The sequence below is a fragment of the Phycodurus eques genome, chromosome 2 (genome assembly GCF_024500275.1).
Source record: "Phycodurus eques isolate BA_2022a chromosome 2, UOR_Pequ_1.1, whole genome shotgun sequence".
Taxonomy (NCBI): Eukaryota; Metazoa; Chordata; class Actinopteri; order Syngnathiformes; family Syngnathidae; genus Phycodurus; species Phycodurus eques.
In genome coordinates, this window is record NC_084526.1 from 11,622,972 (window position 1) to 11,643,670 (window position 20,699).

Here is a 20,699-nt window from a genome sequence, read left to right on the forward strand (position 1 = left end):
TGTCAAATGTATTTTCCTACAAGTGGGTTTCATCGACTTACAGTTGTGTTTAAACAAAGGGTCCGTGGAGAACAATTTAAGCTCGGTTCTCTTCACATTTGTATTGTTCAAAGTTTTTGTGTGGATGTTGAGAGGTGCACATTCTCTCTATTGCTATTACGCATCAAAATATATTCCTCTTTTCGGAATGCTGAGACTATCCTCTTATATAGTATTGCATGTCCCAGGGTATTTTTGAGTGAATGCTGTGAGTAGCATTCTCACTAATTCTATTATGTGTCAAAAATACAGTCGGTACGGAAAGTAATCAGACCCCCTTAAAATGTTCACTCTTTTTTTTATATTGCAGCCATTTGCTAAAATCATTGAAGTGAATTTTTTTTCCACATTAATGTACACACAGCACCCTATATTGACAGAAAAAAACTGAATTGTTGAAAATGTTTGCAGATTTATTAAAAAAGAAAAACGGAAATATTACACAGCCATAAGTATTCAGACCCTTTGTTCAGTATTTAGTAGAAGCACCCTTTCGAGCTAATACAGCCATGATGTTTTTCACACCTGGATTTGGATATCCTCTGCCATTCCTCCTTGCAGATCCTCTCCAGTTCTGTCAGGTTGGATGATGAATGTTGGTGGGCAGACATTTTCAGGTCTTTCCAGAGATGCTCAATTGGGTTTAAGTCAGGGCTGTGGCTGGGACATTAAAAAACAGTCACTGAGTTGTTCTGAAGCCACTCCTTCGGTATTTTAGCTGTGTGCTTAGGGTCATTGTCTTTTTTGAAGGTGAACCTTCGGCCTAGTCTGAAGTTCTGAGCACTCTGGAGAAGGTTTTCGTCCAGGATATCCCTGTACTTGGCCGCATTTATCTTTCCTTCGATTGCAACCAATCTCCCTGTCCCTGCAGCTGAAAAACATACCCACAGCATGATGCTGTGCCACCATGCTTCACTGTTGGGACTGTATTGGACAGGTGATGAGCAGTGCCTGGTTTTCTCCACACATGCCATTTTTAGGAAGGCCAACAATTTCTATCTTGGTCTCATCATACCAGAGAATCTTATTTCACAACATCTTGAGTTCCTTCAGGTGTTTTTTAACAAACTCCATGCGGGCTTTCATGTGTCTTGCACTGAGGAGAGGCTTCCGTCGGGCCACTCTGCCATAAAGCCCCGACTGCTGGAGGGCTGCAGTGATGGTTGACTTTCTAGAACTTTCTCCCATCTCCCGACTGCATCTTTGGAGCTCAGTGGTCTTTGGGTTCTTTACATCTCTCACCAAGGCTCTTCTCCCCCAATTGCTCAGTTTGGCCAGATGGCCAGCTCTAGGAAGGGTTCTGGTCGTCTCAAACATCTTCCATTTCAGGATTATGGAGGCCACTGTGCTCTTAGGAACCTTAAGTGCAGCATAAATTTTTTTGTAACCTTGGCCAGATCTGTGCCTTGCCACAATTCTGTCTCTGAGATCTTCAGGCAGTTCCTTTGATCTCATGATTCGCATTTGCTCTGACATGCACTGTGAGCTGTAAGGTCTGATATAGACAGGGGTGTGGCTTTCCTAATCAAGTCCAATCAGTGTAATCACACACACCTGGATTCCAATGAAGGTGTAGAACCATTTTAAGGATGATCAGAAGAAATGGACAGCACCCAAGTTAAATATGAGTGTCATAGCAGAGGGTCTGAATACTTCTGGCTGTGTGATATTTCAGTTTTTCTTTTTTAATATTTTATTTCAACAATAAAGTTTTTTCTGTCAATATAGGGTGCTGTGTGTACATTAATGAGGAACAAAATGAACTTAAATTATGTTAACAAATGGCTGCAATATAACAAAGGGTGAAAAATTTAAGGGGGTCTGAAAACTTTCCGTACCCACTGTATGTTTTTCCCTCGTATGTGAATGCTGAGAGATGAACATTGTCACTAATACTATTGTCTGTTAAGTAATATTTCTGTCACTATTACATGTAAAAACACTAATTATCACTAAGGTGATACTTCGCCTAAAACATATATACAGTAATGCCATGAGATTTGAGTTTAATTAATTAATATAATGTAAAGAATTATACACTATGCATCATGTTTAATTCATTGCGATTGTAGTCCTCCTTCTGGTGTGCGCGCCTTGGCCACCTGAGGGCAGAATATTACAACTGTACGAATGTACAGTACATGGAGATGGAGGAGACAGTCACAGTTCTCAGTATGATGCCGTAATAGTAGTCGTTTTTCGCAGAGAGTAAAGACTATATGCTTGTGAGTATTCTCATATTGTCTGTCCACGTGTTGCGGCACTATTTGTGTTCAGATACCTATAACCTGTATAAATGCTTAAAGGGTTATAACACTATGAAACTAATGCTACTTTTAGCCGGTCTATGGCATTTTGCATTGTTTGTTATTATCAAGCTAAGCTGACTTTCATTAAGCAAACCAATGAGTTTGTGTTTTAAATACACGTTTGTTTTTGTTTAGTTTGACAGTAAACTTCAACTGGGAGTGGCATGAAACAGCTTGAAGCCTCATTTTTGAAGAATTGTTTACTATGCTGTGAGGAATGCATTCATACTAATGCTGGCAGATGGCCACATACCCTTCTTAATACTTAATCAATACTTATTGGTTTCTGAAACGTTCAAGTCTTTTCTCAAAAAAAAAAAAGAGAACAAAATCAGTGATGTAACATTACCAATCATCCAATCAGATTGCTCTGGTGGGAACTCCTATGCTGCTCACAGCTACTACAGTATATTTCTCTACCATCTTTATGATATATTGGGATTGATGTGATATGATGTGATGTATTAACCGCAGCATCACTCATTTTGTCTTTAGTATTCCCACTCAACTTCTGTAAATCTCAGTATTCACATTTTCTGAAGGAAATGCAATTTGCTCTCAAGATGGTCTTTTAGTAAGGTCTCTAATTTGCTCGAGGGAATTTTCCCATTTCCTAGAGGCGTGTCGAAAACAGTTAGGAGTTGTTTTCCGTCTCACTTTTGAGGTGGCAGTCCACAGATTTCATATAATAAAAGCGTTTGCTCAGAAAAATAGAGCGCGAGCAGCGCGTTGTCAGAGTGAGGCAGAGTGGTTCTAATACGATGATTGTATGTTTGGCCTTGCCAGTTGTCAGGCCACTGCAACATGCCGCCACTTTAATGACAGCTTGTCATGGCACGCTGGACCACCTTCACCCACGACACTAAGACAAAACACTTGTTCCCTCCTTCTTTTGCTTTTTTTCTCTTCTCCAAATGTTGCTCATTTTTTTCTGTTCTCAAGAAGAGGAGGATAATAAACAAATGCAAGAAGAAAGGCAAGAAGGAGAAAATAACTGAGATTGAGCAAGGAATGGAGACGAGGCAAAGCAGTAATCTTTCTAGATGTGTGTGTGTGGGCGTATTCTCACACAGACAGATAAATCGGCTTCCTGGATATTTGATGTGCACAGGAACAATGCAACACTTAGCTACACTTTAGGCACACAGCCAAACATATATACAGTGCAAACTGTCAATCCTCAAATAGAGTGAACTTAAAGTTAGTTAAATGGTCCAGGATGGAAGTTTCTCACACAAGGAAGGAAAGGAAGGCATTGTTTTTGACTGATAATGTCTGAGAGGGATTCATTTAACAATTGTGGTTGAAGTTTGCAGGGTTGTTTAATCATACTTAGAACTGTTGCTAATGTTTTGTCCCACATATTCTGCTAAAAACCACTTCTCCTCACTAGGGTCGCGGGCTGCTGGAGCCTATCCCAGCTATCTCCGGGTGGGAGGCGGGATACACCCTAAACTGGTCACCAGCCAATCGCAGGGCACATAGAAACAAACAACCATTCGCACTCACATCCACACCTACGGGCAATTTAGAGTCCTCAATCAACCTACCACGCATGTTTTTGGGACGTGGGAGGAAACCGGAGTGCCGGAGAAAACCCACCCAGGCACGGTGAGAACACGCAAACTCCACACAGGCGGGGCCGGGATTTGAACCCCGGTCCCCAGAACTGTGAGGCAGATGTGCTAACCAGTCGCAGATGTGCTAACCAGTCGCACACCGTGGCTAAACAAGAACATTTTGAAAATATTAAAAACATAGTTGTACAACACTGAAAGCTCCAATCCCAAAACTAACATCCTTGCAACGTGTAATGTTTGTTTTCCAGGTACACCAAAAAAATGCATTTTGAATATTCTATTAACAGCTAAAACCTGATAATTAACTAACAGACAAACAAAGAAAACAGAGCACTGGTGGAGACCGGCTTGAGCAGAGAAACATGAAACGTGGGATAGATCTTGAGAGATTGGGGAAGTTTTAACTGTACTGATGTGGAGTTAATGATTTTGATGATAGGAAAAGGCCCAATGAAGCGTGGTGTGGGTTTACGTGATTCAGTTTGGAGAATCAAGAACCAATTGGAACCGGGACTAATGTTCCGGTTCTCCCGGAATCGTTCAAATTTAAAAAGTTCGGTTCCCAGTTTTGATGCCTACAGTCCGTCCACCCCGAAGAAGAAGCGGCAAAAACCAACGAAGAAGAACGCGCGCGAAGACGTGCTTGTGCCCAACGGTGGTGGCGGCGAACAAAAATGTCTCTTAACTTTGTGAAAATTAATGACCAGTCTCCTCAGTGCAACACTTGAAATAAGATTATTTTGTGCAAAGAAGGTTTTCACGATGTGTAGCGTCTGACGCGCTGAGCACCGCGCGGAGCTTCCACTCTCTGTCAATTGGGTGAGTGAAACAATAAAATACATCTTTGCCAACATTTAGACAGCTAACAAGGTAAACGGTTGGTTGCACTTTTTCCCTGATGGTTTTTAGCGGTTATTTTATTCTTCAAACCAACCTAAGAGCCAATGACAGAAAACAATAATCTTAACATTGGGCTAAAACTTCACCATAGCAACTTTACATCACAATGAATTGGGACAAAATTCACATAAACGTTGTATCACAGTATCACAAACACTAACCTTGTACCTCATCGGTGGGTAGGCAAAGGAATCAGTGTTTTATAGCATTTGGGTCCATGCATTAAAAAATAAATAAAATTAAAAAATCACCGGTGCCGAGTGAAGTTACTTTTCGTGCCAAAATGCTGATTTCCAGTGCGTACCCTTCATAATAAAATGCTACAAGCTTAAAACAGGAAGTCAAGTTAAAACTTGCACATATAAGCCATTTGATGTGATGAAACATTACCAAATAACGATTTTAACAATGCTATATTTAACTTTTAGCCGAATCATTAGTTAATTAATATTAAGTGAATTGGGTTAGTTCCACACACATTGCCTTTTAGTTCACAGGTTTGATATTGATACTGGTTATAAAGAACCTTGAGTCAAATGTTCATTTTATTCTATGCTGCGGGCTGCTGAAAAAATGGATGTTCATAATTTGCACACCCTCTATTTACACCATGCAAACTTTTTTGACCCAGCCCCCGAAAAGAATCAGAATCAGGAATCGTTTGCAATCAGAATCGAGATAAAGAACCGGAATCGCTCAAATTCAAACGATGCCCAACCCTAGTTGGAAATCGTAGCATGCCATAAAGGGAGACATACCTGTGGCGGAGCTGTTGAGGGAGTTGTGGGCATATTCAAACCACGCGAGAAAGGTGCTCCAGGAGGCGGGATTGCGTGCGGCAGCGCCACGAAGAGCGGACTCCAGATTTTGATTTGCCCGCTACGTCTGGCCGTTGGATTGTGGATGATAACCAGAAGACAGACTGGCTGCTGCGCCCACCGCCTTACAGAACTCCCTGACTTGGGAGGAGAACTGAGGACCTCTGTCCGAGACAATGTCTACGGGAATTCCATGGAGTCTGAATACGTGAAGGACAAAAAGGTTAGCGGTCTCGAAAGCAGAAGGTAACTCGGGAAGGGGTATGTAGTGGACACACTTGGACGGTAAGAACGACAGTATTACCTTCAGAAGGGGGTAGGCCGGTAAAGAAGTCCAAGGCAATGTGGGAGCAGGGGCGGCTCAGGATGGGTGAGGGGCGCAGCAAGCCAGGTGGGGGCATATGTGAGGCATTTCCCCAGGCACAGATGGAGCAGGCTAGGACGAACACCCGGGTATCTTTGGCCAGGCTGGGCCACCAGAAGTGTTGTTGTAGGAATTGGAGGGTTCGAGTGATTCCGGGATGACAGGTGAGTTTAGAGATGTGACCCCACTGGAGCACCAGAGAGTGGACAGACTCAGCGCAGGGCGGTGGGGGGAGAGATATGGCCAAATCCTTGCAGAAAACCGGGGAGAGATCGAGCGATGATGCTAGTGGCTGAGGTTCACTGGAGGCTGGGATTGCAGAGCAAAGACAATGAGAGTGGCAATAATGGCTCCAACCAGTAAGTGACAGGTGGGTCCAGTCTGTTGTGGGGTTATGTTTTCTGAGCCAGGGAAGTCCAAGGACTAATGGGGTTTCTGGAGAGGGATGACGAACAGTTGGAGAGTTTCACAGTGGTTGCCAGAGATGAGGAGGGTGATAGGAGCTGTCTGGTGAGTCACAGAGGATATGAGGCGCCCATCTAGGGCAGTAACCTTCTTGAGGAGAGGGAGGGGTTCGAGAAGCAGCCAGAGTTGACATGCCAAACCCTCGTGAATGAAACTGTCGTCGGCTCCGGAGTCGATGAGGGCAGTGACCGGAGAGTTGTGGTTTAGTCCAAGGATAAAAGCAGGAATGGTCATACAAGAGGAAGAGCTTAGGATGGAACTGGCTCGGCTCACCGCGGTGCTCTCAGCCCGTGGGACGGTCGGTCTTTTGGCTTCTGGGGGCAGGAGAGGATGAAATGGCCTGGCTGTCCACAGTGTATACATAACCTGTGACTAAGGCGGCGCTGACGCTCCAGAGGGTCCAGACGGGTCTTACCCAATTGCATCGGCTCTTCAAGTCCATCAGGGGGTGATGAGATGTCTGCTGGGCCTTCTGTAGACAGCGGGTTTGCTGGGGGGGTTGTGCCCGCAGAGGGTGTTAGACTGCGGGATTGGCTCTCTCTTTCTCTATCCCTCTCACGAAGACAATTGTCCATTTTAATGGCTATGGAAATTAACTCCTCTAAGGAAGTGGGCTCCTCTCTCGCCGCTAATTCATCCTTTAGTCGTTCGGACATCCCCTTAGAAAAAAAATCCCATCTGGGCCACCTCATCCTACCCACATTCACCTTCCAGAACCCAAAACTCAATGGAATATGAAGCAGCAGATTTGGAGCATTGAGTAAGTGCCAGGAGCCGCCGAGAGGCCTCCCTGCCCTTAACAGGGTGGTCAAAAATTTTCTTCAATTCGGTGAAGAATGACTTGAAGGAGACTAATACTGCAGAGGAATTATGCCACAAAGTCTAACAGCTCTTCCGTGCAGGAGATTTATAACAAAAGCAATTTTAGCTTTATGAGTGGGGTAACTCGGAGGCTGCAGGTCGAAAACTATTGAGCAGTTCAATAAAAACTAGCTACAGGAACCTAAATCCCCAGAGAATGGTTTGGGAGAGGGAACGTGAGGTTCCTTGTAAGGGAGGGGATTGGTTGGCGGCATCGGGTTCGGGAGGAATAGTGACAGGGGATTCGGTGAGGCGGGGGTTACTGGTGTGCCTTTGAGCGGAAATGAGGGATACTTGCTGTGTAAGGGTGTTAATAGATGATGATTTGCTGAAGAATGTTATCCTGTCGACCGATGTGGGCACCTTGGTGGAAGAGCGCTTCTCTCAATGCTTCCGGAGTTGCTGGGTCCATAGTGGGCAGAGTATTCTGTCACGGTTTGTACCAAACGGTATTGGACGGGACTCAAAAGCAGACTGAGACAGAGGAAGCAGTTGGAAAGGGTTTATTTGGATGAAGCGTGAGGTCAGGAATTCCAAAGCGTGATGGTGGTCTGTAGGAGCAGGGAGCATGCGGGAGACTGGAGCGTGAGCAGGTGAGTGAACTTGGCACTGCGGCTGGAGCGAGCATCGTGACAGGAGACTGGAGGAGGAGGAAAAACAGGGCATAAGTTCAACCACGGGTATGATGAGTGCTGATTGGAACCAGGTGCGCAGGCGAGGAGGTGATAAGTGCTGGAGAGAGAGTGGGAAAAAAGAGACACCACCCACGCCTCGGAGAGGAACTGCAGGGCACAGATCATGACAAAGGTTGCATTATGTTGCCATAGCAATGGAAATTAACACAGTGTTTCCTAACGGGAAGCATATAAAGACTTGAACAGAAGTGCTCCAAGAAGAAACCTCTGCAGTAACTAACTTTTTTCTTTTACATGCGCAGCCTCAGTCGATTTTTTCTTATTGAACTTTTTTGAAGTGAATATTAGAACATCTCAAAATGAAAACTAACTCATTCATTTAATACCACCCTCAAAGAGTCAATCCAAATGAAACATTTTTAAGGCAAAAGGCTAATGATAGATTTTTTATTGCATCTAATTTGGTTATGCAGATGATAAGTAAGTGTAGTCATATACAGTAATTTATCACTTACAGATCTACGTAAGCTAAAACCTTTAAATGGCACAAGCAAAACAAAGCTAAACTGAAATGGTCTCAAAAACGCTCATCTTGTGTCCATGAACGCACCTCTCCAGACCTGTCCTCTTTATTTAAATCTTTTTAAACACTTAAAAACATAAAGGACCGATGAGCACCAAGCCTTTTCCCCTCTTTCAACACTCATCCAGGGAGCACACAGGCACAATAAGATTGCTCTTTCAGCAGCGAGCCGCCGCTACATAGCGACATAATTATACTGATAACATACATACATAAATGCATTCAACCTCTCGCTCGGCACAGTGCACTGACTGATTTCTTAATCTTCTTTCTGCCACTCCTCCACCTCCTTGCATGTCCTCCCATTCTTTTTTGATTCCTCCCCCTTCCAGGGCCATTATTTTTCATTTATAAGCAGAGAGAAAAGGTGCGAGCGAGGGAGAAAGGAGAAGAAGAGAAAAAATGGGATCTTTTGGCACTTAAACTCTTTCACTTAATGGCACTCGGTGGGATTGACGTCGGAAAGGAAGGGACACAAAAGTGCATAAAGAGCGAGATTAAATCATCGCCATCACGTCATCTGCTTAAATGGGTCTGCTGCCTTTTTTTTCTGTCATCGCTGTTTTCTCTCCCTTCAGCGGATGAATCAGAGTGATCCATCTCCATCCCATCACTCATTTCTGCCACCCATTCAAACACCTTGCCTGTATATATAGAGTATATGTCCTCTTCCTCTGTCTTGATTTGCATCCAGAAACTTTTTCCCCTCATCCTCAACTAAAGGCCTGCCTGAGCATCAGATAAATGGATTTATGAGCATTGCTGGATAGAACAAAGCTTCCATTAATGGGCTTTGCTGAATTAGAAGGACTGGAGCAGAAGAAATAGTGGAGGGTTAAAATCAGTCTTTTAAAGCATGTCTCACCATTCTGTAGCCATCTTGGTTCATCTGGAAGATTAGGTTCATGACTATACCTCGAATGCACCTTTATCACTCAGCTTCATTACTTGTTTTAGTTATGGGACCACAACACACCTGACTGTATAAAATAACCATTAATATCTGCCCAACATGAGATCCAAAGTAAAGCCTCTTATACACAGAAATCCCACAAAATTGCAGCAACAGAGCCGTAACGGCTACACAGCTTGACTTGTCGGGCAGCAACAATCGCTTTCAACACAACAGGGCGGGAGAAGAGCGGAATTATAGACAGTGTCCCGGCCTCTGTTATAGCTTTGATAAAAACTCCAAAGATGGAATTTTGCCAAATCGACTTTGTCTCCACGTCAGTGCCCTTTATACTGAACAGTGACAAGGATAAAGGTAGAAAAATGGCCATTTTTACAGGCATTGCAAAAGGGACTTATAATTACTAACAACACATTTGCGTGCTTCCATGCACATAGCTTTTGTTGTGGCTGTTACAATACAGTATATCCACTTTTGAAAATGTTTTTCCGTCCACAGCAAGAGCATCTGGCTACTCAATTAAACATACATTTAGAACAATAAGCTAAATGCACAAATCACCTTTAAACTTCCCTATGAGGTGTGCATTATGACATCATACCAAGCAAACAAGGCAAATGAAAAATGTGGATTTTATTGTCTACGGGCACAGCTCACTAAATTAGACGTGTCTACATCTTAATTTAGTTCGCTTGTTCGATTCAAAAAGGGAATCTCATTTTATAGAAATGCAGTACATACAATCAGAGTGAAATATTTCAGCATCTTTTCAATATATATGCATAGTTTTGCGGATTATAGCTCTCAGGGGAAAAAAACTCGAACTTCAACATCTCTAGGAACTAATATATTTTGTAACAAACAATCAAGAAACAATAAAACAATTTTTAAATTAAAAATGTGAAAGTCTTTAGTGAATCTACATAATGAATGCATGCTGAAGAAATTGACTTTTGTACCATATTCTAATTTATTGAGATGTACCTGTAGACATGAATTCTAAACAATGTGGGTGTTAGTCTTGCAGTTTTCCAGGTTCCCTAGTTTGCATGTGGACAAAAGTATTAAAAAGTTGTAATTATGTAGACAGGATTGGCAGCAAAGATTAATTGTAATAAGAATGATGCTAGTTGTTGGGGCTCATTAGCATGCTTTCGTTGAAGATTTACAGTATTTCCTGGTTTGGTTTCCGAGTTGATTATGTGTCATACAAGCAATGGTGATAAACTGTAACTCACTTGGAGGTTTGTCTCTATTTTACACAAAGTAAATATCGGTTCATGACTCAAATAGTCAATTTTCATTCCTTTTTTGGTTGTCAGTCAGCCTACCTGTTTTCCTATTCTATATCCATTCTGTCCTGTCCCCAACCCCCACTTGAGCCTTCCTTCTCCCAAGCAGCCCATTCTCCGCCAAGACACTGTCTGTGTTTTATGGGTCCCAGTAGAATGGGGATCTTTTACAGGCTGACTGGACTTCAGAAGCCCCTCATTTAGCAGCATCCTGCCTTAATTAAAAACCCCTTTTGTGCTTTCTACCTTTAACAATGAAGAGAGAGAGAAGGCAAAGGAGGGTGAGGTTTAGTGGCAACGTGAGAGAAAGAGCATGGCGATGCAAAGACCAAGAGAAAGAGATAGATGGCAGTGAATAGGAGGTGATAGGGAGACAGGCAGAAAGATAGTAAAGTGGACAAAGAATGGGAAGGGGAGATATAGACAGCAAGAAGATAGTTGTTAATTACAATTGGCATAAACAACACTCTCCTTAGGGAGTATGTAAAAGAAGAGGAGGAAAGGAAGCAGAAAAAATTTGATCGCTGAAAGAAATGTTATTGTTGTCTTTTCAAGTATTCTGTGCAGGTCCGAAATTCTTCAACCGCCAGCGTGTATTCGTGGGTGTGGGCTTGTGTGTGTGTGTGTGTGTGTGAGTGTGTGTGCATGCGTGCGTGTGTATGTATGTGTGTGTGTGTGTGTGTGTGTGTGTGTGTGTGTGGCTGTCTTTGTGATGATGGAGCAGCAAAGAGGCTGCTTACTGATTACCTTCATGTTGAACAAGCGCCTATTGACTGGCGAGTGACGGATGAGCGACCGGCCCCAAGCAGCTCTTGCTGTGCGTCCGTGTGTGTGAGATGCACATGCTTCTATGCTGCTCTGTCCAACACAAGCTGTCCCTAGTGATTCCCTGTTTTCCTTCTTTTTTTTTTTTGCAACCAATGTTCTTTTTGTCAAGTGAATGAGGGGGAAAAAATCGTAACGATGGATGGATTTTTAAGAGCTTTGTACCTTGTGAGGAAGCATACATAAGCAGAGAGACACGACCTGTAATCAATTCATTAATCAATTACGGGATTGGTCCTAGGCCCCTTTGAATCTTAACTCTTCATCTAACAATGACATGTCGGACAAGTCTATCCTTCTTCTAACTGTGTGGTAACAATTTGGCAAAGGATGTTTTTATTGCACAAAGCAAGGTATATAGTACCTGATAATTATTGCGGCTTGCCAATGGAAAAGCGTCAATAGCAAGCTGTGCCCAGTACGAGGTGAGTCAGAAGAGTTCCAGGACTGGTGTCACAAAAGATAAACTGTATTTCAAATTCAAACTATGAGTTTTTCTCTTTCAATTTGGGCCAGACGATCGACCAGCACATCTACAAAGAGATCCTGCATTTGTTTAGTTCAGTGCGCGAGAAGAAGCAAGATACGTGGCAGTACAACGCATGGCTGCTTCACCGTGACAACGTGCCTGCTCACAATGCCGTGAACATCTGACAGTTCCTGGCCAAGAAATACATCACCGTGCTGGAGTAACTTCCCTACTCACCCGAACCGGCTCTGTGATTTTATATTTTTTTCCCCCGCTTTCACAAGCTCAAGGGGACTCGTTTTGAAGACGTGCACAACATCAAGATGGCCATGATGACGGAGCTGCGGGAGATCCCAGGAGAATCCTTCCAGGAGTGCATGAATGTGTGGCAGAGAAGGCTGGGAATGTGTGTTAGACTCCAGGGGATTTACTTTGAAGGGGAAATTTGTAGTCGGTACAGCATAGTTCAGATTTTAAATATATATTTTTGTGACACCTGTCCTGCAACTTTTTTGACACACCTTATAGGTACTGTGTAGTGGAAAAAGACTAATCCTCTCCTATGAACATAACAATCAGACACCTCAAACCTTTGCTTGTGGTATGGCCATCATCCAACATATTGGTAATATTTTCCCCTTCTTGTTCTTTTCTGTCTCCCTCCCTCAGGCTTCTCTGCAGAATGTCCAGTAAGGAGCGCCACCTAGAGTCAAACTGTCCGTCCTCGTATATAAAGACTGAGCCATCTAGCCCCGCTTCTCTGACCGACAGTCTAAACCACCACTCCCCCGGCGGCTCCAGTGACGCGTCAGGCTCCTATTCGTCCACCATGAACGGCCACCCCAACGGTTTGGACTCCCCAAGTCTCTATGGCTCCGGCGCAGGGCCCCTGGGTCCCGCCGGCGGTCCCGGATCAAAGCGCTATGAGGACTGTTCGTCAACGATTGGGGAAGATTCGCAGATAAAGTGCGAATACATGTTGAATTCCATGCCAAAGAGGCTGTGTCTGGTGTGCGGGGACATTGCTTCCGGCTACCACTATGGTGTGGCATCATGCGAGGCCTGCAAGGCCTTCTTCAAACGCACCATTCAAGGTTGGGCTCCACTTTTACGCTTTATCTATAAGCAATAATCTCGTCTGTATGTATTTCTGCTGTTTAGACTAGAATTGTATACACTTAATTGATCGCTAAATGGAAATTCTCTTTTCACTCTGAGGAGTATTGTGAAAGTGAAGGGGCAGCTCAATGGTCTTGAAGTTCAGTCGCTTGCTCATAAACAATGTTTGGACTTTACACTAGCATCCCTCAAGAAACCAGTCCCCGCCCCCTATTTTTACAGGCTCTTCAACCTGCACCAATGACTATTTACAGATAGTTTGGAAAATGGGAGTAACTATACGTTCCTGGGCTTTTATTTTTTTTTTACTTTTAAACATTCTAAACTGTCATACAAGTGTAAAAATCAGTTAACCACCATTACTAAATCAGAAGAAATGCTCAGCATTCATTTTATTGATGGGGTAAAGTGAGTTTATTTTGCTTCACACATCTCACTTTTTAAATGTGTAAGAATAAAGCACTCGATCCTTAACTTGCATGGTGACATGCATGGTGACCTACTAGTAAGTAAATAAATGAATAAGCAAAGAGGCCCAAGAAGAAGCAGACCACGCACAGCCATTAACCTGAATTATTTTGTGTCATATGCACGTGACGACATGCACGTGGTACTTAGAAATTCAACGTTTTATGTGACATTAGAAATGTTTTTTTTTTCCCTGAATAATTTGGTCAAATTCCAAATTGAATGTTCTGAAGGGGCCGTGGTTTAAAAATACAAATGGGGTTTACAAAAGGTTCAAAATGTCTATGGAAAATATCACAGAATTTCTGACAAATATCTCTAAATCTATAAATATTAATTCTTATACTTCCAAATTAAATGGTCAAATACACTCACTTGAACGTAAACTTATCATCATAGTATATTGATGGCATCTTTGTGTCATAATAATATGAAACCAGATATACTGTACATCAAGGACATGTAACATATGCATTTCATTCAGTCCTATAATTTTAGATATCCTCTAGAGTTTGTTTCTGTCTCCTCTATCATTAATCTTTCCAACACGCATCTGCCTACATACTCACTGTAATACAAGTATCAATCCATCTTCAAGCATGGAGCCAGACACGCCCCCCAGTGCACCCTCAACCTTGACCTGTCATTTTAAGAGCAAAAAGCAATTTCCAGGTACTATTTGCATTGCCAGATCTAACCCCGTTTGCACTAAACCTGTTGTCTAGGTGATCATACAGACACACACCATGGTCACAGGTCAGGTCTAGAGGTGAGGAGTTCAGGTTAGGAGGAGAGGAGAGAGGGGATTGAGCAGTAATCCACATGATGAGCGGAGTTGTGGGAATTAGACTAGCTAATCCTTTGTTCCACTCTTGTTAGGGCTTCAAGTGGGTTCGCAGGTATTTGGACCACACTATTGTCCTCTCAATTATATGCAACTCTGAGCACAAACCACAATTATACACAATAAGTGTACCATTGATCTGTTTATTGATAATGGTCACTTTGATGACATAGTTTTCAAATGTCCATAAATTTATACCCCGGCAACTTAACTAAATGGATGCTTTTTCCAAGTTATTTAGCAATTACATAAAGATCTATAGCATTTTAAGATGGTAGGCACAAAATATTCCCAATTTAAAAGCATAAAATAAAAAATAATCTCACAAAGCATCTAGAGCACATTGGCAGATATTTCTAGAGAACAAAGTCATCTATCTTTACATACATACATATTCAGCCTCATAAAATTTGCAGATTTTGAGGTATTATTCAATTAATTTATTGTCGTGGTTTTAGCTTGCGTAGTGTAAAACTTTACACATCATCTTGTGCTTAATAAAATATAATATTTTTTAGTTTGTACTGTAAGGTAAAAGAGTATTAAAAACACTTTTAAGTGTAATGGAGTGCACCATTGTACACAATTTATAACAATGGGCATCCAGCAATAATTTATAATAGTGCGTATTAGGGGTCAGCAACCTTTTTGGATATTGATTAATGGGAATGGCTACCAAGTTGAATCACACTTCTGAAATAACACATTTGCTCAAATTATCTTTAATTGTACAGTGGGAGGAAAAAGTATGTGAACCCTTTGGAATTTCTTAAACTTACGTATGCACAAATTGGTCATAAAATCATCTAAATCTCAAGAATAAACAAAGTCTGCTCAAACTAATACCACAAAACTATATTTTTATAGAGCATGACGTAAACATTCACAGGTCAGGGAGAAAACAGTAAGTGAACTCTCGGATTGAATAACTGGTTGATCCTCCTTTGGCAGCAATAACCTCAACCAAACAGTTCCTGTAGTTGCAGATCAGGCATGCGCAACGATCAGGATGAATTTTGGACCATTCCTCTTTTTACAACTTGTGTAGTTCAGCAAGATTCCTGGGATGTCTGGTGTGACTATGTCTCTTGAGGTCATGCTACAACATCTCAATCAAGTTGAGGTCAGACTTTGACTGGGCCACTTCCGAACACATATTTCCTTCTTCTGAAGTCATTCTGTTATTGATTTGTGTCTATGTTTTGGATCTTTGTCTGATTGCTACACCTATTCTCTTTTGAGCTTCAACTTCTTGACAGGCCCCCCTCAAGATTTTCTGGAAAATGATGAACGGATTCATTTTCCCATTGGTAATAGTAAGCTGTAGCATATCTCCCCCATTCCACGATTCTACCTCCATGCTTCACAGTCGGTAAGGTTTTGATGTTGGTGTGCTCTACCATTTTTGCTTCACACATGGTGCTGCGTTTTCCTCCCAAACAAATTAACTATGCTTTCATCTGTCCAGAGAATATTTTGCCAGTAGTGTAGTGTAGTGTAGTGGAGTAGTGGAACAACTAAATGCTATTTGGCAAACTTCAAACGTGCAGCAACAGCTTCCTCATTGGTTTTCTCCAATGAACCCCATTCTTGTTGAATGTTTCACGTATTTGTCAACAGAGATGTTGGCACATTCCAGTGATTTCTGTCAGACTTCAGCTGACACCTTTGGGTTCTTTTTTACCTCATTGAGCATACTGCGCCGTGCTCTTGCAGTCATCTTTACAGGACGGCCACTCCTTGGAAGAGAAGCAACAGTGCTGAAATTATTCCTTTTATATTGTCTAACCATGGACTGGTGAACATCAAGACATTTACAGATACTTTCGTAACCTGTTCCAGCTTTATACAAGTCAACAATCCTGAATGAAACATAGGTCTACGGAATGCTCTTCTGACCAAGGGTACACATTATGCAATGCTTTATGACAGGAGACAATTCTAACCTGGTGTGTGTTTCCTATTGGCCAGAACAGCTTTAAAGCACACCTCCAATCTTATTCTCATTGACTGGACTCAGTCAGACTCAGGTTGGCTAAGACCTGACTCTGATTAGCTCCTGGAGAAGCCAAAAAAATCACTTAGTTTTCCTCCATGTCCTGTTAATGTTTTTTTTTTTTTCAAAAAGGGTTCACATACTCTCTCCTCCCACTGAATATTATTAATTCATTCATTCATTCATAATTAATGATATTCACGTGAAGACATTTATCATCTTAATGATTTTTCACAATAATTAGCAACAATGATTTAACACGGTAGGAAACAGATGAATACCAATACGCAACACTTTATTTCTGTAAATCTCTGAAGTGTTTCCTTTTTTAAATGATCAAATGAACATTCCTAGGAAATCACAATGTCCCATCTTTGGCGGACTATTTTTACAAGAGGCCCCTGACTGTATATATACTGTTTATACACTATAAAAGTTGTTTGACAAAATAATCTGTTTCCAGTAAAATGCTCCAGTTGAGCCTGTATGCCAAGTACTGTTACAAACACACTAAATTTAAACAGGATCCAAATAATCCTGTGTTTTGTGCACAAAAAAATAAAGGCTTCAATGTACTTCTCAGGTTTTCCCAGTGGATGCAAATAAGACTTATTATCTTAGTAAAGACCACATTGATTCATTAAATCGTATTAGATTACCATTGTGCTGGCCGGTGAGTTAGTTATTAGTTCAAGTTAGTGAGGACTAATATGCCCGTCATTCAGTTGTCAGGTCATCACACTTGTCAGCCATCTTGCTAGAGGAAAACTCAGTTTCCAAGCAGCCAGTGGTCCATCCATCATTGATCTATTGAGTCAGTCAGTCATATCAGACAGGATTCATCTATCTGGCCTTCCATCTATCCATCCATCTATCTGTCGCTGCTTTCTTTTGCTTCTGATAAGCAGCTTTCCCAGTAAAACCCTAGAGAGAGGGGCCAAAAGAGGGGGGCAAGACACAGGAGGATGGAGGTCTTATATCCACTAGATGCTCACTCCGCGCAGATGACCTGTATGTGTTTGTTATGGGATGAGATCAGGCCACGGTCCATGCCCGACAAAGAGATTGGGCCCCACACATGTCAAGATAAATGCACAAACTCCCACCTAAATAGACTGTCACACGCACACCGTGCACGCACACACACACATACACATGACCTTGTAATCACGCCATGTGTTGCTTTGACCCCTAATTCATCCGCGATTGCTGCCCTGTCTAAACTGTCCACGTGGCCCATTTCATTTAGAGAGCTTGTTAAAAGTTCAATAGGTGAGGACTCGCTTACAGATTAAACACAAGCGCGCCACCACTGTGTAGATATGATGCCCAGCTTATTTGGGAGTGTGACCTTGTGTGTCTGCTTCACTCTTGTTCCATCATTTTCACTCCACTTGTAATCCCCACCCCTCCTTTACTGTAGATATATGTTGCAGGTCACGCAAGGCTCGGGGTCACCATACTGGAGCATTATAGGACACTTCATTAGGTACACCTGAACGCTCTAATGACATCCAATAGAGGAACTATATTAAACCTTATAAAGTAAGATTCACACAGATTAAGAACCATCGCTTGGTCGCTTTTTTACTTTTTTGTTATCTACGCCGCCGCTCAAAGTGAAGTGGAAAACAAATGGAGGGAAAGTCACTCATGCACTTTCAGCCGTTTATTTAATGGGACAAACGGTGAAACACACAAATACAAAATAAAAAGACTCACAAAGAGCATGGAGAACATACTCACACTGAACTAACGATGTGGTAAATGGCTAACCGGAGATGGAGTCAAAGGTCCTGATTTCACTCGTTAGGCTGCGCCCTTTAAACATGAGCACGTCAACACACAAATAATACATTTTATGTGTTTAATTCTTCACATCCTCTTAGTATGGTTTTATATTTATATTTTATAATACAGTGATATTTATTATTAAAAAACGTTTAAAAAATTGTGTCTTTTGGGGGGGGGGGGGGGGTCTGGAATGGCTTAATGAATTTCAATTCCTTGCAGTGGGTAAATCGAGTTTGTACACTGTAAAAAACAACCTATAGAATTTACCCAATAAATGTAAGGTAACAATTTGCAGCCACTTTAATTGGGTAAATTTAAACCACATATTTTGGGTGAAGAAACCCTTAATTCAATAGTGATAAAATACTTACAAAACTTGGATAAAGTTTACCACACATTTCTGGTTGCATTTCAACCACAGCACCTGAGTTGAGGTGGGGCCTAGTATACTTTGTGTTTCTTAACAGCCGTGTTCTCTCTTATTGTATTTATTTCACTAATGCAGGTCAGCCTGGTTCTCATGTCTTTCAAAGCAAGTGTAATGACAATTAACTAATAGAAAGACTCAACTGGCCAATCAGTGAGATGCCTACAGTGATATCTTCCACATTTTTGTAAGCATGGCCGAAGAATCATTGTTTCCATACAATCCCAGACACGGTTTTATGAAATGAAATGTACATATAGCCTGCTAGCCTTAACCAAACACATTCATAATACAAGCAGGAACAAATCTAAGTGATGATCAACGTTTAGCTAAGCTTATTTTACCATATAATGCATTTTTCTTTGTCGTTTTGTTTTCTTTTGTGCTGATTCGCTAGCTACCAACCAATCAGAGTGATCAGTTGTCACCGATAGGCGACGCCATTTTGTGTTGATGAACAGATGACACGTCGGCAAATTAGTGTGGCATGAATGCGTCATGTGATGCATATTGTAGTACCAAAGGCTCTTAGGTGGATTTTGCTCAACCTTTCTTGGTAACATTTTTTACTGTTGTCAAATAGGTAGTGTTGGTCAAATTGACTCTAATTTGTAGGCTACTTTACCTATCTACAATAGTAGTGTAACTTTTAGATGATTTACATGGATAATATGTCCCACTCTCCAAAATATTTTTTTACAGTTTAAAAAAAAAAAATAATAATTTTACAGCTTAAATTTTTTTTTAATTCGTTCCCTTGGTCAGGGATCGAATTAAATTAAGGCAAGGTACCCCTGCACCTTATTTCCACCCATTTCTATTTCCAACCCATGTCTACCATTTTTTGTAGATTTACCTATCATTACAGTTCATATGTTTGGCTTGCATACTGTCTTAGATCTACTGGAGCAAATGGGTCATGACATTATCACTGGCCACCGTGCAAGCCAAACGCCTCCACACATTGTCTGCACGGGTTGGCTTGCATGCATGTCAGTAATACGAGTGTGCACACCTGCCTGTGTTTATGCACGGGTCGTGTGTGTCAAAGTTGTGCGCCTTGGCTGGAAGCGGGGCCAGGCTCAGATGGGCAGTGGCAGCCATATTGGTATGTTTCAAGCCATTAGCCAATAAAACCGCAGGTAATCACCAAAAAAACACCTCCAGCTGGACAGGGAGGAGAGAGTGTGGAGTGGAAAATAAGTAGAAGAGAGGACCAGAAAGAGGAGGAGAGCAAGCTTTTGAATGAAAAATACCTTTAGAGGAGGAATGTTGGAATGGAAATGATGGAGGAGGAGGAAGGTGGCCAAGCATGTGGATGTCGAGTTTGTGTTTGTATGTGTGCGTGAGTTTGCGTTTTTATGTATGCATGTGTGTGTGCGCGCATCACAGCATGGAGGAAGTGGCTGTGGCAGCTGCTGTTTCTGTGGCATCAGTCCAGCAACACCTGACAACGTGCATCTATCACCGCCTTATTGAGAGAGGGGGATACATAAAGGCGACTGTGGGTGTGGAATGATGGGATGAAATGAGATGAGAGCTACAAAAAGAAAGTAGAAAACCAAAGGTGGCTTTCAGTCAGTCAAAGTGGCAGTGAAATTCAGAATTAGATTGTAAGTGCATATCAACTCCTAAAAGATATAGGCAACATGTAAACACATTGATTCCAGGTTATTGATATACTGTACCAAGTTTTTAGTATCTTAAGTGGGTGTTCAAAATGGAAACTGTGCAACTCATTATGAGGGAGTTGATTTTGAAAAGTGATGTGATTTCTTCCATAGGAAATATCAGGTCAAACCAGACATATTACCATAACACCTTTATTAACTGTGCAGCCATACTCGTCCCTTTAATTCCTCTGAGAGGTGGTTTACATGCCTCTGTAGGTGATGCTGTTTTGGTTTGCAACAGAGTTCAAACTCTTTTAATTTCATGAGCAATCGATAATGCCTTTGAACTGACACAATTCTATCAAAAGATAGTTGTCTCTTTGTT

General features: G+C 41.8%; 1 protein-coding gene across 7 annotated transcripts in view; it reads left to right on the forward strand.

The window, feature by feature from the left end:
- The window catches only part of esrrga (estrogen-related receptor gamma a), a 129,687-nt gene that overhangs the window by 40,776 nt on the left and 68,212 nt on the right, over positions 1-20,699 (forward strand). For 5 of the 7 annotated variants that reach the window (XM_061667301.1, XM_061667282.1, XM_061667266.1 and 2 more), the window contains exon 3: positions 12,723-13,147. In XM_061667301.1, the coding sequence (XP_061523285.1) occupies positions 12,723-13,147 (425 nt within the window). The remainder of the gene's footprint in view (positions 1-12,722; positions 13,148-20,699) is intronic. The other 2 variants (XM_061667308.1, XM_061667316.1) reach the window with 1 other exon arrangement.